Source organism: Cynocephalus volans, chromosome 12, assembly GCF_027409185.1.
Source record: "Cynocephalus volans isolate mCynVol1 chromosome 12, mCynVol1.pri, whole genome shotgun sequence".
NCBI classification, from domain to species: domain Eukaryota; kingdom Metazoa; phylum Chordata; class Mammalia; order Dermoptera; family Cynocephalidae; genus Cynocephalus; species Cynocephalus volans.
In genome coordinates, this window is record NC_084471.1 from 57328752 (window position 1) to 57349899 (window position 21148).

Consider the following 21148-nt stretch of genomic DNA (forward strand, 5'->3'; position numbering starts at 1 on the left):
AAAATATCCAAAAGACGATGTTAAAAGGTAACCATGCTATAACAAAATTTAAAAGGGGGGTCCTAACACATTAGACTCAGTGGATACCAGAGCATGTGGTATGTTGACTGTTTAGCCATTTATATATAATCAGAGATTTCCCAATCAGAAGGAGTTTATAGTTTAACCAAGCAAAGGTTAAGAAGACGGTAGATTTTGCATCATTTAAAATCCTGCTCAAATTTTTAAAATTAGAGGAGAACGGGCCAAGATAAAATTACATTTCTGTTATGTGAAAAGTATTAAAAACTCATTGATAGTAGCAGTATTTCACTGAAAGTCTAAACTACTGCCATCTTTTAAATAATTATTTGGTATATAGTAAACTGGAGTACCTATTCATAAAAAAATCAAAGGAGAAAACGCCTTTGAAAGAAAAGATGGCAGATATTGAAGAAAAGGGATCGGTGAGGTTTACCCAGGCCTTCCCTAACAGCAAGGACTCCGTGACTCAATTCCTCTTCAAAGAATTAGCATCTCCTTCAACACCTGGCCACTCTCTCCTCCCCACTCACTGAGGAAAATGAGGGCCTGTATTCGCTCTTGAACTCCAAGCAAGCTGTTCAAGTAACACAGAATTCTGGCAGACTGGTAGGTAAACATAGGAACAGGATACAGAACAAGTAAACATGAACAGGATACAGGTCCTACTGCAAAAATTCCTTAAAAAAAAAAAAAAAAAACCAATGTTTAACAAATGTTACTCTTGATGAAGCACATTCATCAGTTTTCACAGACATTTTTCTGGTTTTTTGTTTTTAAAGATCATCAGAAATATTTTATCTTTGCAAGCATTTATGCATTTTACTTTAATATTTAATTGAATTGTATTCTCTAAGTTTCTTCAGTTTTATAAGTGCGTTAGATAATTTTGTAACGAAGTTTGGAATTAAGAAAACAAAATATGCTTGCATATTTTATTTCAATAGCAAACGGGCAGCTTTGAAAAGATACTTTTGTCGCTATGTTGGAAGAAATGCTTGTATAAATTTATTTAACAAGTGCTAGGTAAAACAGCACGTTTCTAATTTCTTAGAAATCTTTTTTCTTCTCTATCAAGCTTATTCTGGGTTTGAAACAGGGTTTGTATTATCCACATATAAAAATGCGTGTGGTAGTAATGAAAGAAAAAAAGTAATTCTACAAACACCTAAGGAAAAACTTTCATTGCATCTTATGCAAACAGTGTGGGTTTGTTTGCTAAAGCTTTAAAAAGCCTCTCACACTAGGTCGTTGCTCATTTGCACCGCAGGACTTAGAGCCAACCCACCACGACTACACCTGTCTCTCCTTTCTCCTCCAGCTGCCGAAGTTTCCTTTCCAGAGGGGAAGGCAGCATTCCTCTGGGAGTGGATTCCTCCACTGGCCCTTCCCGGCTGCCTGGCTCCACATGACGGCCCCTAACACCTGCGCCGCCTCCAGCCCACAGCGCCCCCATCCCCTCCGTCAGGTACTGACCCGGCCCGGCCCCCTTCTCCGGGGAGGTCACGGTCCTGGCGCGAGCCTCGCTCGGGCCGGTAGGGGAGGGGCAGAGCAACGGCCACAGCAGCAGCCTAAGCCCTTGCAGCCTGATTATCACATGACTCGACGGCGGCGGTAGCCGTGGCAGCAGCTGAGGCGGCTCCGCGGGCTCGCCGGGTGGGCTCAGTTCCGCGCACGCAGGAGCCGAGCGCAGGGGGCGGGAAGGGACCTGCTGCGGCTGCAGCCACCCCGGCGCCCCCGGGGCACGCGGTGTCTCTCCGGACCCCGCCAGCCCGCTCCATGCCGCTCCGCTGCGGAAGTGTAGCGGGTGGAGGCGGCGGCGGCAGGGAGCACGGGAGGCCGGCGCTCGGCCCCCTGCAGCGCTAGGCTCCGGGAGCCGCGCGCGGCGCGCCCCAGCGGCCCGGCTCCCCGTGCGCCCGGCGCCGGCCGCAGCCTGCATGCCCTGCGCTGCGCCTCGGCCGGCCCCCGCCGCCGCCGCCGCCGCCGCCCCCTGCTCGCACCGCTGCTGCCGGGCGCCGGAGTAATATGCTCACTCGAGTGAAATCTGCCGTGGCCAATTTCATGGGCGGCATCATGGCTGGCAGCTCAGGCGCCGAGCACGGCGGCGGCGGCTGCGGAGGCTCGGACCTGCCCCTGCGCTTCCCGTACGGGCGGCCGGAGTTCCTGGGGCTGTCTCAGGACGAGGTGGAGTGCAGCGCCGACCACATCGCCCGCCCCATCCTCATCCTCAAGGAGACCCGGCGGCTGCCCTGGGCCACCGGCTACGCAGAGTGAGTGCAGCGGCACCGGCGGCCCTTCCCCGCACGGTTCCAGCCCTCTTCTCTCCCTGCTTCTCGGCCCCAGGGCTCTCCACTGGCTGCCAGCATCCAGGCCTCGGCGGGGACCTCTTTACTTGCACTGGCCATTTCCCTGTTCCCACCAGTCCCCCTTCCCCCAACCCCAAGGACGCGGCGTCTCCCGCTCCGGTGTGGGTGGTGGAGGGGTGGGCGGCAGCGCTGGACCGTGGGAAAGCTACGGTTGGACGGGTCTGGGAATCCGGGGGCTGTGACACTTGGGAAAAAGTGGGTAGAAGAGCTCTGCTGAAGTTTGAGACGCAGAAGGGGCATTTGGTATCTGTGCGCCAACCCTCGAAAAACACCTTTGTGCCCCCGCCTGGAGAGTGCGTGGGGCAGAGGCTCGGAGGAGCTGTCGCTGCGCCTGGGGGCCGCTGTCCGATCCCGGGAGGTGGCCGCGTTGGTGCGCGTTGTCGTACGTTTGAGACGGTCTGAGCTTTTCCGATTTCCAGCCTTCGAGTCCATTCGCTTCTCCTTTAGCAGGTAGTGAAACTGTGCGCGTTCGGTAACTGCCAATACTATTTCCCCCAGCCCCCGGGGAGGGGGAAACTTATTCCAAGTGTCCGAGACAGCATTTTGGTAATCAGCTTTGGCGACTAAGCGAGCGTCTGAGTGATCTGCTATTTCAAGAAGCGATTGAGTTTGGTTGGGACGGGGGAAGATTTACTGCCCTTCCCCCACTCCATTGACTATAAATAACCATCTTATGAATGGGAGGATAAGTACCGTTTTCCCCCCTAATATCTATTTCAGGTTTACAAAACTGGGAAACTAGGATGGGGGGATTTAGACGAGAATTCCAGGGTAGCAATGACCCGGTGAGCGCGAAAGTGCACACGCACCGTGGTGCGGGGCGTACCTGCGCCTTTTCCTTTAACCCATCCCTCTGTAGCCTTGGCCCTCCCCCACCCGTGCGCGGCCGCGCTCTCTGATTGGTTCCTCCGGGAACCAATCCGCCTTCCCGACGCCTGGGCGCCTCGATGCTGACCCGGTTCTGGTGGCCCGGATACCCCGGGCGGGCAGCGCTCCCGACGCTCCGGGTTCCGCCGCGGGAGGTGCCCGAGAAGGCGCTCCCTAGAATCTCTGCTTCTGTTTATCTATCGCCGTCATCCTGGAAACGTTACTCCACGGGCTGACATAGAAAACGTGTACAATGGGGATAATCGACTGGAGTGTGAAAGGAGACAGGGAGGGGGACACAGTAGAAATTAATACACAGTGAAAGACAGGCTTGGAAGAGGACGTCGGGGGTGGGCAAGGGCCACAGCATTGCAAGTTCCGAGAGAAAGCCGGAGCGAAAATACACACGTGTGTAAGGAAGGACCTAGGGGAGGAAAAAGTGCCGGCCAGAACAAACCCGACGCTGTTTCTTGACCAAAATAAAGTCACTGTGTAAAAGCTCATTTGAACCCTTTGCAAGACGAAACAACCTGGAGGCGTACTCTGTCCAGTAATCGTGAGGGTGGGCACCCCTTGCGCGCCGAACGTGGGAATGGTAGGGCTGTTGTCACTCCAGGGGCCTCTCAGAGCAAAGGTGTCGGTCTGAGGGACAGGAAGACACGCAGGCAAGTGGTAAGAAAGTTGTGAGACGTAAGAAGGAAGAAATGAAAACACAGGATGGAAACTGCTTGAACCCGATGAAAGGAGAGCCTCAGAGAAGTGTGGAGTAAAGGAAAGAAAACCAATTGCAAGATGTTTGGCCGCCACTGGCAGGCACAGATGTGCTGGGGCCTGTGGAGAGGATGGGGGGTTTGAGATGAGACGTGTAGGAGGGGTGGTGCTCCCCTCATCCGCTCTCGGCCTCAGTTTCCTTATCTCTAGGAAGCTAATCTTTTCCTAGACTAAAACATGAGATAGGTTCAATTTGAAGGCTACAAAAACTACTGTTTAAGTTTTAAAAATTAGTTGTAAAAGTAGTACATGTATGTTAATTCAAACAAAGACCTGTATAAAAATGTCATCTCCTACGCACCCACGCGCACACACACACACGAGTCACACTCTCACTCCCCAGGGGTAATGGTAGGTGAATGTTTGGGTGATATGTGCCTTTCAGATGTCTCCGGGTGCACCTATGAATACCTATCATTTCTGTTTTCTTCCCCAAATAGGCTCATACTAAACATGTTATTCAGTAGCATTTTCACAAAACACTGTGCCATGGACATTATTCCAAGTCAATACATAGAGAATTACCTCATTCTTTTAAAATGTGTAATAGTATTAATCACAGGTAACATAGTTAGTGCTTACTCTTTAGTGCTTACATTGTTCTCAAGTTTGCATTGTATCATCTGTTTCTCAAAACAACCCTATGAGGTAGACACTTGTCATTCCCATTTTATAGATGAAGACAGAGGCAACACGTGGTTAAGCAACCTGCCCAGAGTCATAAGCCTTAGTAGAACCTGTATTTGAACCTGGGCAGTCTGACTCCAGAGCTTACAACACAAAACTACCTCCGTAAAGTGTATCAAATTATGATGCTTCTGTTTCTACCTAGGATTAGCCATTAACATTGTCTTGTCAGCTCTTCTCTTCTCACCCCTATTCCTGTCAGATGTTGTGCGGCACCACTTCCTCAAACCTCGAACTACAGTTTTATCTCCCTACAAAATACACCCTGAATTATCAAAATGGCTGAAATAGGGAAGGGAAGAGAGTGACAAGTAGGAACTGTGGCTGTGATCAGAAGGTGTCACCAGTAATGCTGCCCTTTCCTTTCCAGAATCTACTGGGAGGAGGAAACTCTCTTCCCTTTGTTCTAGAAGGTATCTGAGAGGAATAGAATAGGAAGGAAGATTGCTCAGAGAGTAGAGATAAGGAGGCAGCTAGTGAGCCAAGGCCCAAATCAGAAGTGGTCTGTTTACTTCTCTAGAAAGTGAGTCGCACTCCAAGTCTTCCTGGGAAGGAAAAACTGGCATCACTTGGTGATTGAGAGGTTAGAGACAGGCGAGTTGAGCTGTAGTGTTGGTGACTGACCCTTTTGGGTGGTAGGGAAATTAAGAAGAAATGGTCTGGTTTTTGCCACTTATTAATCCCTTTCAGGAAGAAACACTCTATAGGTTATAGGACTAGAGAATTAGCTGTAAGCAATCCCTGTAATATTTGGAAATGCAGAAACTGAAGACCCTCATTCATTCTTTCAGTATTTATTGACATTGTGCTGGGTGGAATTTCCTGGCTCCTCAAAAAGCTTCCTTTTGTGGCTGAAAAGTTTAGCCACTTGATTAAAGGGTATTTGCTAGGTTGTAAAATTCTGTAAAGCATTGCAGTTATAGATAACATCCATTCAACTAAAATCTTTCTAAATACATGCATTAGCAAGTTTTATTTTTAAATTGGGCTTTGAAATCACTGACTGAGCCTGTTAGGCCTGCTCAGAAAGCTCATGGAAAGCAACAGTCTGACCCAGAGACCATGAGGCAGCTACTTCCTTTCTCGTTCCACAAGTTTAGATATCACTCAAGTGGTCCCTGTACTGCAGAGACCTAGAGGTTGGTTCATTTTTTAATGGATTAGGAACCCATTTTGACTTTTTCATTCTTCTTGATCTGTTTGCCCAATTTTTCTCATATTAATAAGCCATTGGGCTTAGAGATACAGGCCAATGAGTAGTTTGTGCCTGACACTACAGCAGAAGAGAATGTCGAAGAATGTGCTTGTGTTTTGAACAACAGTATTCTGTATATTAAAGCATCATATTCAGGTTTTTATCAGTGATAAATTTCTTTGTACAGAAAGAAAAAATAATAATTATAGCATAATTTTAGTTAGGTTATAGCTATAACTGTAAAATTCTTTTTTTTCCCCCATTACCTTTCTTATAAGAGTACCTCTGGACATGGGTACAAAAAAAAAGCTGCTTTGAGAGCTTCTGTTAAATTTCTGTTAAATGTTCATTACATAAGTTCTTTGTGTCTCACAGAATTTAAAATTTTGACTTTTTTGATGAAATAACCTTATTTAAATCCAGCAAACTGCCTACAAGTGTTTGGATTTGTTTTGGAATCTGTAGGCTGTTCTGTCTCCTCAGTCATTGGCAATAATTACCAATTACTAATAAGTAGCTTGAGCTGGCCTGCAGTGGTGATGATAGGAAAACCACTATTTCTCTCTTGCCCCAACACTCAGAAATCCCCTCGCCTTTCTTTTTTTTATTCTAACCATCTCCCCACCCCACCCCACCCCACTGCCACTGGCACACCCATCCCTGTGACTGAGTCCTCTTTGCAGAGCTCCTGCTTGGGAACTTCCTGTTTAACTTTTGCAACTGAAGAACGTTATGATTTTCCACTTCTTGTTGTGTAAGGATAAATGAAATAGGTGGAGGTCTCATTTAACAGTGCTCTCCACTAGCACTTATTTGCAGATGAGTCAAAAGTCCATAAAGTAGCTTAAAACATTTCTTCTACCTTTCTGGTAACTTGCAGAAGGTACTGATTTCCTATTTTAAAGCAGGCAGCTAGGCTTTTCTCCATTTTTCAGATTTAATATTGTAACAAAGTTCTTTGCTCCTAGGATGTCCCTTTCTTAGGAAAACGCATCAGCTTCCTTCCAGGACTAGCTTCCTTCAATGCTTCATGCAAAGGATTTAGCCATTCAAAGAGGTGTTTACCCTGTGTTTCAGCCCCAGTTCAAGTAGACAACATCATCTCTAATATTACCCCACCACACAGTGCTTTCTGATTATGCTTACAGCAATACCAAGTGATAACTTAAAAGTACATACTGGAATTGTTTTCTAAAAATATATTATTGTTCCAGAAAAGTTATTTTTAATTCTTGATGTTTAGTAGAAATATAAAAATCAAATGCCTTTATAGTTTTCTCTGATTAGCTTACTGATATTTTTTTTCTCATGAATTAATACTATTTTCTTTCAGGACATAAACATTCATCTGCTTCCATTATTTCTGTCATTCAATTGATGAAACATTGCACTCCTACTTGTGTGTTAGCCATTGGCCCCATGCTGGGTCCATAATTACTCACAAGGAAATCTGATGAACCATTTTTTGTGTCTTTCTTTAAATTAAAATGAAATCATGGGCTATTAAGGTTCAAAGAGGCCAGTACTATAGGGGTTTTTGTTTGTTTTGATTTTAATGTTTTAATGCTTCTGGGCAATTGCGAATCTCAGTATTTAGAGCCTTTAAATCACACTAGGGAAGCAAACTGTTTTTTCCCAGCCAGCATTGTGATTAGCTCTGTACCTGAAGTTCCTAAGACCTTTATAAATACCTGCTGTTAAAGAAAAATCATTCTGACACTGGTTAAAATGGTAAGGAAGAGTTTATTCAAGAATATTGCAATACTCTGGCTCAACTCAGAATACAGCAAAGATAGCTGGTGTATTAGTCCATTTTGTGTTGCTATAACAGAATACCTGAGACTGGGTAATTTATAAAGGAAAGAGGTTTATTTGGCTTATGATTCTGGGACAGTTGCATCTGGCATGGGCCTCAGACTGCTTCTACTCATGGTGGAAAGTGGCAGGCAGCCAGTGGGTACAAGCAGATCACATGGCAAGAGAGAGAGAGAGAGAGAGAAGAGAGGGAGGGAGGGAGGGGGAGAGAGAGAGGGAGGGAGAGAGAGAGAGGGAGGGAGAGAGAGAAACATCAGGGTCTTTTAAACAACCAGCTCTCACAGGAACTAATAGAGCCAGAACTCACTCATTAATCCCCCCTCCCCCAGGGAACTAATAGAGCAAGAAATAGTTAATCCCCTCTCCCCCAGGGAGAGCATTAATCCATTCATGAGGGATCTGCCCCCATGACTCAAACAGCTTCCAACACTGCCACATTGGGGATCAAATTTCCACATGAATTTTGGAGGGGACAACACATCCAAACTCCATCAGCTGGGGATTTATAGCCCAAGAGCAGAGTGAGGAAGTCAGTGGGTAGAAAGTTACTAAGAGAAGACATCAAACTAAACTGACCTAGCAGGATTCTTGCTGAAGGCAGGCCAAGGAATTTATACGTCAAGGGAGAGGGATGAGGAACTTAATCAGATATCAAGGTTGGGTGTTCTTGATAAACTGACTTAGTGGGATTCTTGCTAAGAGAACAGGAAGGGGGCCAAGGTGGTGGCCTAGTGGAGAAGAGAGCTCAGAGGAGTCTGGCTAATGTTTGGTCAAAGAGTCTTTGTCATCCCTGAAAATGAGAGAAGGGGAGGAGAGTGGGTGGGATTGCAGTTTTTAACCATGCTTTGATTCTGATTTACATGCATTATTTCTGTGACTTTCCATAATTGACTGTGTTCCATACTGACCATGTAGGGAAAGCAAATATCCTTAGATTATGGTGCAAAAGAAGCAGGACTGAACCTAATTATATAACGTAATATTAAGCAAAGAGCTGAGGAGGCTTTCCTGTGTTGTGTTTCCAGATACCTAGTTCTCACTAGCTTTCCAATTTGGTACTAAAGTAGATGCTTTGACAATAATTAGCCGAAGAATGGGATAGCATCTGATTTGTTTGGCCCATCTCCCATGTACCAAATCCCATCACCATTTATACTTCATTTGATATATTAAACATTGCTAAATGCAGTAGTTATCATTTATTGAGATATTCCTATGTGCAGATTCTGTACTAAACGCTTCACATATGAGGATTTAATGAGATGATTGCAACACAGGTAAGCAATTTGTTCAAAGTCACAAAGCTTCTGAAGTGGCAGAACTGGGATTCATACCCTGTTCTGTCTGACTCCTCTTTGGTGGTTTTGAACTGTCTTGTAAGTGTTGTCTGTCTCTTTACTTGAACGTTATAGACCTTTTTATTTTTTCCTATTTCATTGTTTCTAATGAAAACTTTAAGAATTTTTAACCATAAAATGCTCATTATAGAAAATTCAGATAACAAGAAATAATGAAATAATAATAATAATGAACAGGGTAAAAATTGTAAATTAATTAATCACTGCTCATATTTTAGATCATATCTTTTTAGACTTTGTATATGTATTTTTTTTCATTATTAAGCTTTTTTGTATATGTATTTTTAAAAAATATAAGCCGATTATACATTTACATGTCTTTTAACATGTGTTCTTTGCTTAAGAATATATGTTGGATTCCTCTGCAAGTCAGTAAGTAAAGTGACTGCCTAATAATCCCTTGAAGGGCTTCTCATTAATAAATCCCCCATTGGACATTTAGATTTACTTTTAGGCTTTTGATGAACTGTGTCATGTGTTTTATTCAACTCATCCAGTTATTTCCTTAGGATTAATTTCTAGATGTGGAAAGCTTGGTTAGAAGCTATGCACATTCACAGTTGTGATACATATTATCAGCTTGGTTGTACCAATTCACATTCCGGCTAGTAGTGTGTCATTATAAACTATTTTAGTATTAAGTCTTTAATAATTGCCACTGATCTAATAAATGAAAAACACTTCAGTGTAATTTGTGTTTGATTATTGAAGAGGTTGAATAATCATTTATGTATATACTTATATAATCTATTATATATTTATTAGCTATTTGTCTTTTTATAATTTCCTTGTTTATATACTTGTCCATTTTTCTCTTGGGATAATCTCTCTTATTTATAAGAGTTCTTTATATTTTAAGGCTATTAACCCTTTGCCTATTATGTTGCAGTATTTTTTCTAACATGCTCATTTTTTAACTTTCTTCATGTTTTTTATATTGTAAAGGAAAAAATATTTAATATTTAGCTGGTGATCTTTATGGCTTTTGTTTAGTATCATGCTTAGAACATTTGACATACTATAATAATCAGCCCAATACTTTTAGCTACTTACTGTTCTTAGTTGCAGCTCATAGAAATAAATGCCTCTGAGCTAACATTAGGGGGAAAAAAAAAGAAAAGAGAAGGGGGTTTCTAGAGAAAATACCAACTGTCTTATGGAACTCAAGCATAGGAATGCAGTCTGACTTCATGAGGAACTGGAACTCTGCTCCAGCAAGCCATTCAGGAACAAAGTGGCCATTCTTTCAGTCGTCTACTAGGGCCTTATGTATGCCTCTCTGTGTCACCAACAAGCAGCCTGGCCAAAACAATTGTGGGCTCAATTCCAATTTTGAATTTTTGAGAGAGAGATTCTAATTGGTTCAGTTTGTGTCAAAGGTCCACTCGTGGCGTATGTATTTGTCGGGAGCCAGGATCCCATATAAACTTGGCTGCCAGGGCCCACCTTGAGAATGGACCGTTCTTTGAAAAGGAGGTGGTGGTAGTTTGGGCTGGGCAGATAGTTCAGAAGATTCTACTATAGGTAACTTATTTAGTTAACAAATATTTGAATAGTTTGTTTCAGGTGCATAATCAGAAGACAGAAATATGTAACAACCTTATTTAATAGCATTATCACTAAACAGTGAGCCCTTGGAAGAAAGAGTATTATAATATCATTGATGGCTGATTCTTTTTTTTTAATCCAATCCTTTATGTAGTGATGTGCTACCCTGCCTTGCAACCCTTAGGAAGTTGTCTGTGTTAGGAATTCAAATCTGCCCTTCCATAGACCCCAGAGTCTTTGAGTTTAGTTCTTTTTATCATTCCTCTCCACTTTAAAGATTCCCTAGAAGAGACAGACTCAGGCCAGCTTTGGAACTAAATGTAGTTTGAAGGTTTGTCCCAAAGAACTTATAGTACATGTTAATGTAAGGTGTTATAGCTCTTCAGCCACAGGTTAGTATGACATAGCAGAGCTCTGCTCACTGTCATTTTTATTGATTTTATTTTCCTCATTTCATTTGGGTAGCTCTAGGGTAATGAGAGACATATATGATGAATGGGTATCTAATCTGTTTTTTAAAGCAAGTACAACTGATCTTCTGTAGTCTCCCTCTTTTGATTACTGTAAGATACTAATCATTTTTCCTAAATTAGACATAGTTCCAATTTGATATTCATCTGTCTGTATATTTTTGCTGTTTATCTGCTGCGGGTTTACTCAGTACATTTCTTGAGCCAGTTGAAGTCTGAAGTATCTGCTTCTTGTATTATTCTCAAATATCATCTTAGAACTCTCTGAATATTAGAAGCCTACAAAGAAAATGTATTCTGTTTATTTCAGAATATTCTGCATGAAATTCTATACTGGCTATCTGATTATGAGAAAAGCTTTGAGAAAATAAGACCAGCAGATGATAGTCTTGAAGGTCGTAAATTTGCAACTCCTTATGCACCTGTGTTATATCACTATTAAGCTGTATTTGTGGAAGTGTGGCTGAAGGACTAACATCAAAATTCAGAAACTGATTTCTATTAGAAATTCACTCTACCCACTGAGTATGAGAGAGATTATGTACAGTGGACTGACTAGTGGTAGCACTCACAAGTCAACCACTTAGGTGACTCTTACCAAGGGGCCTTTGCCCTGTACATGTAACCTGGGATTTGTTCCTTGGATGAGCATCCAGCCTGATACTATGTGAGTCATCTTTTCAACTCCTTGAGTCAGTGAACTGTCCAGGGTTGTACAACTGCTACTGCTCCAATTAATCATACTGTGGGCCTCAGTTCCTTAAATTATTAAATGGGAGGATGGATTGATTGGTAGTTCCCAGAATTTTTATTTTGCAACCTGTATCATTTTTAAAATATTGAGAAGACTGACACAGGGTTAGTAACTTTTTATTTTGCTAAATGAGAATATAAACAATCAAATCTATCATCTACTATCACCAACATTTTATGAAATAGAGGATATTTTAAAACCCAAAGCAAAGAGGCATATAATCTCAGCAAAAAGAAAAGTTTTTTTATCAAATATTTTTGATTTTATGAAAATGCTTTCATATTGCTTCTTTTTCTTTAATTTTTTGTGGATCCATAAAACCACGTATTTTACCTGTCCTAGAGGATTGCCAAGGCCCTTTCCAGTTCTAAACTCTGTGAATTTCTTGAGTCAGACTAAGAATCAAGTAAGTGTCTTGCCTTCCAAGCTGAGGTTTTTCCTGGTGGGGCCTGCTGCCTCCTTCATTGTGATTATAATTCTTAATTGTTTTCCCCCCAGAACTTTATTACTTTATAGTGCACATTTTCAAACATACAGAAGAGTTGAAACCATTACATAATTAGCAGCTGTAAGCCCACCATCTAGATTCTATAATTCATATTTTGGTATATTTGCCCTATCATTTACCTGTCCATGTATCCATTTCTCTGTCCATCCATCAATCCGTTCTTGAGTTATTTTTAAGTGTATGCTTCCATTAATCCAATGGCTTTCATTTATGCTATTCAGTTCTTTTCCATAGTAAATTCAAAGTTAGGTGTGAGTAGCTTTAACATTCTCAGTTGAGAAAACCACCAACAGTTGGGTCCTTATTCTTGTGAGGGGGCACCCAGACTTAACTTTTACAACATTGGCACCCTGAAAATTCCTTCCCAGTCAATAAGCTTTTCATAACTTGGCGTTCACATAATCAAGAGCTTTACATGGGATCAAATTGAAAAGTATCCCTTTACTATGCTCCTGCTTAATTAAATCAGTAGGAAATTTGTTGAAAACTTGAGTCCCTACTCTGTTCTGCAGGTGGCCAGTCAGGTGAATGCGGTCTGAGCAGTACTCTGTTTAATAAAGACTTCAGAATGTGTAGACTGAAGAGTGCTTGTGATGAGTGAAGACGTCACTGCATCATGGTTTCCTTACATCTGAAGAAGACATTGTCCACTGGAAGGCCTAGGGAAATCAGGCACCTGCTCGATTGCTCTTTTTTCTGGTCAGATCAGTTGGGTCTTATGGAACATAAATTCATAGTGCTTTCTTTGTTACACTGTTTCTGACTTATTTTTCTCTAAATGGCTTTAAAATTTAAATACTTAGTTGCATTTTCTCTTTGTGTGGACTTTATGCTCCCTTATTTATGAGAAAGCACAGTGATGCCACCAGCTTACAGACATGTAGCTCTGGGTGTTTATTAAGGTCCTGCCATGTACACTTAAATGTAAACATCTGCTACCCGTGTTTAATAAGAGAGGAAAATGAACCCAGAAAGAATTTAAGTTACTCTAGAATATCATGCTGTCCCATGATCCTGGCGATCATCACTGAATCACTGAACCTGACCGTAAAAACACATCCTATCCCTGTAAACAAAATGCCACATAAGGGAATTTAATGTATTTTATTACTCATAGGAAACTAATAAGGCCTAATCTCCAGGTGGCTTTAAATTGGATAAAGGTGTATTGGCACATCAAGTTTTGTATAAGAGGATGCTTTAAAATGATTCTATTGAATGTAATAATCTTTTAAAATTATACTTTCTTCGTATACATTCATTCCTAACAGTACAACCTTGCCAAGATTACCATATTTTCTTGACTACAAAGTGCTTTTCTTTTTTGTTCGTATTTTAATATTTTTGAAAACCCAGTAAGTTTAAAAACCAATCTGTACATTTTATGTAGTAGTATTTCTTTTTTCTAAAGTTAGTAAATAGGTCATGTGTTTTACCATCAATAGCTACTGAGAAGTGAGGAAATATACTTAGTAATTCTGAATAATAGGGCTCAACTAATAAGTCAGGTTTTATGAGAGTCTCTTTTAAAGTTTACTTTGGGAGATCTGTTACCTACACTTTTTAAGCAGATTCAAGTTTTAGTGTGAGTTTTTCAAGTTAATGAACCCCAGAGGCCGACAAGGTGCAGCGCTCTTTGGCTGGTCCTCGGTGGTGTGGACTCTTGTGGTGACAGTCTTGGAGTGTGTGCCTCTGATCCAGTAACTGGCACGAGCCAGGTCTAATGTAGCCTTGCAGGATGGGTGGTGTCATTAATCATCATGGGGCTGTGGGCAGACAGAGATCAACTACTTGCCCAGCTGAGAGGCCAAAGTGGCCTGTGTGCTCTACTGTCCTTTTAGGGAGTTGACAGACATTTAAGCTTTAAAAAATGGTGCTTCTTACCATGTGACCACTTTCTTATAAATATAGGAAGGAAAAAAAATCTCAAATGATAAATTGATTTGTTAAAAAATAAAAATGCTGTAGATTATTGAATTGCTATATTTAAGTGGTCTGCTGTGGTGTACTAATAGTCATTCTATGTCTTTTTGAAAAGGTGAACATTGACAAAATATGTATAGAACACACAGCAGGTAAAAATAAAAGATGGAATGTAAATGTTTAGTAGGAAGCAAATTTTAAGATACAGTGAACATTAATAGCCCATAGAGGATGTCAGGGTAAGCAGGGGTGGGAAACCAAAATGGTATTAATATAGAAAGAACTACTAAGAGTTTTCTTTTTAGAAATAGCTACAATTGTTGCAAATAAATAGCCTATGAGGATGAACTCTAAAATATATATTTGAGGAAAATAGAGCAATTGTATCAGCCTTTTAGGACAGTGTTTCCTCCTAAAGTAGGGTTTAGAGTAGAGCCGAAGAGTCAGATTAGATGCCCGCTTGCCACCTCTCCCTGTGATTGATTATTAATGATGGGGTGATGCCCCCTGGGGTGAAGCCACTGAGGCCATGCTGCTCTGTCGTCAGAACCAGGTGGCCAGATCTGGGCTGGATTCAGTGCAGCAGCAAATGGGAAGAGAAGAACTGGAAATTTAAACTACAGCAGCTGGTGTTTAAAAAAAAAAAAAAAAATTCTTGGTGCTCAGATAGAAATTACTCGGGTCTATACTTGAAAGCCCTGCCTCTCCCCTTCTCCCTGTACCCCAGGTCATCAGATTAGTGCTGACGGAGGCCACCTGGCCTCGCTGGCCTTTTTGCACCTTGCATACCACCTGAAGCCCTGCCACCTGCCTCACCATCCTCAAAGGCACCGCAGGGTGTGATTCATCTCTGGTTCTGGGCTCCGCTAGGACTTGTGCAGTGGGTTCCTCAAGACCTGGTTTCCAACCTTCTCACCATCGTGGACCCTTTTATTATTATAATTTTTTTCTTCAGTGGATTTCTTGTGAAAGATTTTGTCTAGCAAGCTGTATTAAATAAGTATTAAGTTGTTCCTATTTAAAAAAATACACATCATATCCCCTAGTTAGCACGAAGGATGTGGTAATAATCACACTGAACTGATAGATAATATTCTAGCCAAAAGCAAAGGGTTAATTCTTTGTTTCTGTTAAACTCGAGTCCTTATTGCACACAATCTGTTTTCATTAGTTTCCCCTCCCCCAATATTTAAAATAGATTAGGTATCCTACTGCTCCCTTCCCAGATCTTAAGGATCCCAGACCACAAGTTGGGAATCTCTGCCAACAGGTTTGGCTTTTGCAGCAGTACCCCTGAGTTTTCAGCCAGGTGTGCTCAGATTAGTGTCAAGATCATTTTGTTGGGGATTCAAATGTGTAGCGCCTTTTCCTCAAGCACATTAGTTCAAAGTCCCCAATGTCCTTTTTCTCGTTGAAAGCTGTTTTAATAGTTTTATTTTCTTGCCTTCCAGAGTGCTTCAAGTTGCCCTAGAGGCCTGATGCTTGTCAGCTGCAAGTTTAATTAAACTCGTGCTGAGCATATTATTTTTCTAGCAGAGTCTGACCCTTGGGCAAAAGTTTCTCTTATAAAAATTTCTATCATCCACTGACTGTGGATGAGAACAACTAAAAAACATCTTTAGATATATACTAACCTGTCAAAATGGAGGAAGGCATTGATTAGTCAAGAATTTAGAATTAACTTTTTTTAATGATATACTTTTTTTAAATTACAGAATTGATATGTGTTCATTTTAGGTACTTTCAAATTCTCAAAAATACCATGAAGAACATAAAATTTATCGATAAATTCTATCACCCATAATTAGCTTTGATTGATAATTTGTGTGTATCCATAAGTATATATGTATTTATTTATAAAAATGAGATAATTCTACATACTGATCAGTAGTTTTTTCACTTAAAGTGGAGTGACTATCTTTCCTTGTAAATAAATATTCTACTCTCTCATTTTTAATAGCTGCATTATATTCTATTTATGATTATAACATACATTTTTTTTATGGTACCCAATTCTTTACTATTAAAAACAGTCCTGGGATGAACCTTGTAGATAAATCTTTGTTAAGCCATAATATGAGAAGTGACATTTTTCTGGGAAAAAAATATTCAAATGGGACTTTCCCATTATTTCTTTTCCAGTATTTCTCATGACATTATTTAATCGAAAAGATCAGTGTTTAGATTGAAAATTGTTTTGAGAAATATCAGTTCCTTTACCAACGTAGTTTTGGCAAGCCAGACTTACTGATTTAAGAAACGTTGTTTATTTTTAACATTTAGGTTTAAATTTTGTATTTTTGAGAAATGTCCTTTAAGGTCCAGTTTATGACCCTCTCTGAAGGATTGCCCAATGATTCTGTCCTCAGAGCTAAAGTCACTTATTGGCTGTCATGCATTTGAGAGTAATCAGTGACATTTCTTGTTTTCATTTCATTGTTTTAACATTTAATGAATAATCTTCAGAGCATTATCATGTACATCTTACTTCCTCCAATACTTAATATAGAGCCATACACACTAATGCTCAAATATATAGACCTGAAATACTGGGAACATAATCAATATAGTTCTTTTAATTTTGGATGAAAGAAAGATCATTTTTGTTCACTAGGCTGATTTTAAATTATGTGTTCCACTCCTGGGAATGCAATAGTTATCACAGTACTTAAAAATTTCAGACATCTACCTGCTCAATAAATGTTTGTTGGAGGCATTACATGGTGTGCTCTGCACCTGGACAACCCCGTGGGGAAGGAGGGAAAAATACATCTAGCTTTCCAACTCTTTAGTTGGAAGGAAGCAGGTGAGAACAGATCCTGCTCGAAGAAGTAGCTTTCTTTGTATATGTGAATTAGTGTCTGTGAATGAGAAGTGTGTCTGTGTATGGATATTGAATTCAGAAACCCATTGAAGTTTCTGAATATTATCAATCCTTTCTCCGCCCTCTCACCACCTCAGCCTTTAAAAAACATTTTTTTTTTTTTTTGCACCGACCCATTCTTTCCTCTGTATGGTTTTTAAATTTGCAGAGTGGCAGGGGCATGGGGGCTATTCATAAATTGCCTGCTCATTAATCCTTTGTGCACAAGCTAAAACATCATTGAGTTAGGCACAATCTATGATTTAGTTCATCTATGGATTGGATTATTCATGCTTGCAGTTTGCTTTTGATACAAAAGCTCAAAGTCACCCAAGGCCCATTTCCCTCTCTGTCCAACCCCAAACCAATATCTTCTTATTTAAAATCATGTACGTGTAGATATGAAGCAATTAGAACAAAGAAATTCTAGATTAAAATTTCAATAATTAATATATACTTCTATATGAGATTAGTTCTTAAGCTGACTCTGAGAGCTTTGGTTCTTGTTGGCTATATCTATTTGCCATATTAGAAATTAAAACTGGGAAATTAAAAAAATATAAATTCACTTAAAATAAATATGTAAACATTTTTAATGAAAAATCGTATTTTTCAGAACAAAACCAAGTTAGTAAGAAGAATGGCATCTATAACTTACAAATCTCTTTAATGGCTGCCTTAGTAGAAGACAGCTGGACTCCTATCTGCTTCTGCATTGTCTGTTTTGCTATCACAACCACAGGAAAATTCCACTGTATACTCGAGAGAATGGGAGTGAAACAAGAAAATGAAATATCATCATAGCATTACGGTGAAAATTGTTTTGACCTCATGTATCCCTTGATAGTCTCTTAGAGACCCATATGGGCTAGCAGACCATGCTTTGAGAATTGCTGGGGTGGCATATAATATTAAGAGTCAGCATATAACTTTCTTATTTTTGAACTGTATTTCATAGGTAGAAAAACTTAGACCACTTAACAAAAGTTATGGTGGAATGTTGTTCTTCCACTTCTGACATGAATGTTTGTACTGATTTGGGAGTACGCTTTTTCCACACTCCCCGTGATCTTTCTTCCAAATATTGAAGCTGGCCGGTTAGCTCAGTTGATTAGAGCACAGACTTACAACACCAAGGTCACAGACTTGGATCCCCATACCAGCCAGCTGCCAAAAATATATATGTATATATTTATATATACACAAGCGTATGTATACACACACACACACACACACACACACACACACACACACACATACGTGTGTGTAGAGAGAGAGTAGTTTGTCTTCTCAAAGGGCTTCTGTGTTACATATGGTCTGTTTATGATTGTTAGATGTTTAAGAAGGGTTAGTATCATCCATCTTTAACAGAAAATAACAAAACAATAGGGGCCAGAAGTCACTAGAGTTAGGGCTGAAGTACAAATCTTTGAGCACTTTAGATTTAGGCAATTCTGGGATTATTTTGTTTGTACCATCATCATACATTCACTATGTACTTCGCATGTGCTAAGAGGCAAAATACACAGAGGTTTTAACCATAGGACGCTTACTCTCTTGTTGGGAAGATAAATCCATGAAGAGATGAAACCCCATGCACAGTACAGCAGAGGATTGTCATGGCGCCACAGCAGTACCATGATTAGCAACACGAAGAGGCAGCTTGAAGGAGTTGTGGTTCTTCCCCTTGCCAGCCTGTGACGTCTGCAAGCTGGCTCACCTTTCTTGTCCAGCTTGCTTAGTTATAAAGTTAGGCCATTGACTCATTCTTTTCCGGCTGTACGGTGCCATGGGAGTAGGTCTCACAACAGAAGTTGTGCACTGATTAATTTCTGTTGACTTTTAAGTAGGATATTTGTATATAGTTCATAAAAAATTAATGCTTTCTCATCTCCCTTATTTGCTTTATCTTAAATAAAATCTCTCAAGAATCTTTTGGCAGAATATGCATTTTAATAAAAGGTAGAAGTGAATTGAAAATCTAATTACACTTGATTTAATGATACAAATTTCTGTGTCTAACAGCATGGAAAACCAAGTATGGTATAATGGTGATTAATCCTCTTGCCTAGAGGATAGCCCTCCCTGCCCTCTGCAGCACTGAAGGAATGAGCACCAAGCACAGAGTAGAGCATTGTTTCTAGAAAAAACAAAAACAAACTTTAAATAAACAGCCTATCCTGGATTGAAAGGGACTAAAATTTTTGGCTTTTCCTCCCCCTAATTCTTTTAGAGTAATGATGCCGTTACTGTGTTGTCCAGAAAATTATGATTTGAAGTATTTATCTAGAAAGGGATATGCTTCAAAAACTTTATCAGTGATACAGATAATATTAGGGTGGTGGTGACAAGCTGTTGGCTCCACTCTGGCGTGTCCTTTCTTGGGACATGATTCAGTTATAGCCAAATTATAATTTGTAAAGTATGTAGATGTCTGAATAGGATCCACTAAAAGTTGAAAAAAAATGTAAAGTTGCTTGAAACTTCTTATTGATCCTTCCAGGAACAAAAGGAATGATGATCACAGCTAGTTTTGAATTGAGTCCCTTTTGTTAGCCCCAAGTTGTCTGTAGGTGGATGACTTCAGGACATCTGCTTGGCTCTCAGAATTGTGCTGTCACTTGGCGCAGAGCTAATGTCCTCCCTCTTTGGCAGTTAAATTGCTGTGGAAAGCAACTGTACTTGATGTAATTTTAATCAATACCTTGTACTTATATGTGGCCCTGAAGCCACTGTATCCCTGTACTGCTCTCAGCTTCTCTGACCCAAGAGCAAAGGACACACCAAGTCTCACTTGAGATTTGGTTTTGAAAATTTATGTAAGTCAAATTATATTTTAAAAGCACCAGGAAGCTTGCTAGTTAACATGTGTCACTGCAGAACGTATTTTCACAGTGATCAGAATATTTCTGTTAATCAGTATTGGTTCTTTGGGAATTGAAATTTGATACATCACATTTTTCTAAAGTGCAGGATAACTGGTGGTCTGTCCAATTCAAATGTTAGGTGACCAGCAGCTAGCATCAGTGATAAGTCCTTGAAGGTCATCAGGGTGAATGGCTAAGGATGAGTGGTTGGAACTCTGCCTACATAAGCTTCCTCCCTAATGTGCTTTTTGATAGCCTGCTAGGATTGATTTCACTTTTCAGTACTTCTGTTCATACCAGAACTGCTTCAGCATCCATTTCTAGAGTAGAAATGGGTTGTTCTGATTTAAAAGGGATCTATTTAAAATGGTGTGCTCCACTAATTTTTTTTTTCCTCACACAAAAAAAGCATGCTCTTGGTGTCTGAACTTAAATACATATCCTTTCCTGAGATATTTTTATCATATCTCAAAGCAAAAATGTATCTCATCCTTAAAGCTAATTTTGCAGCTCTATTAGGAAACTAAGTAACTTGGTTATTCTATTCAGTAAATATAATTATTTATATTTAAATAATATTAGCCCCTTGGTTAGGGGCTTACAGATTGAAAAATGAGCGATCTCTTTTCGTTCTGTATGACATTCAAACTTTTCAGACTGCGTTATGAGATAGACACGAAAACCAAAGCAGAAGATTTTTAGATTGTATTATGTTAGTAAACAGTTTGTTGAAATTGTTTGCTTAAAATATGTATATAATACACTATGCCTATTTTTAGTAAATTGTACTGGGTACAAGTAAAACTTAACAGGATTTCAGCTAGGTTGGCAGAAAATATTAATTCAAATTTCAGTTAACATTTATTAAACTCCCCACTGAGTATAGGATTCTAAAGGTTAAAAAAAAATGCATTTCCTATCTTCAAGGGGTTCACAGGTTAACAGGGAAGATATATGTCTAACTAATTCAGTGAGTCACCAGGATAAAGGAATTGATTAGCTGCAATGAGAACCCAGAAAATGGGGGCACAAGGGGGGCTTAATTCTGCCGAGTTTGGGGAAAATGGGAAGGGGGTGAGCAAAGCTGATGTTGATCTAACCCTTGAGGAACAGGTGTGTTGGGTAGAGGAGGCAT

General features: G+C 40.3%; 1 protein-coding gene across 1 annotated transcript in view; it reads left to right on the forward strand.

Annotated features, from left to right (window-relative positions):
• The first annotated feature begins 2046 nt into the window (after window positions 1-2046).
• Window positions 2047-21148, forward strand: part of PPM1H (protein phosphatase, Mg2+/Mn2+ dependent 1H) — a 254270-nt gene continuing 235168 nt past the window's right edge. The window contains exon 1 of the mRNA XM_063076146.1: window positions 2047-2291. Within this exon, the coding sequence (XP_062932216.1) occupies window positions 2047-2291 (245 nt within the window). The remainder of the gene's footprint in view (window positions 2292-21148) is intronic.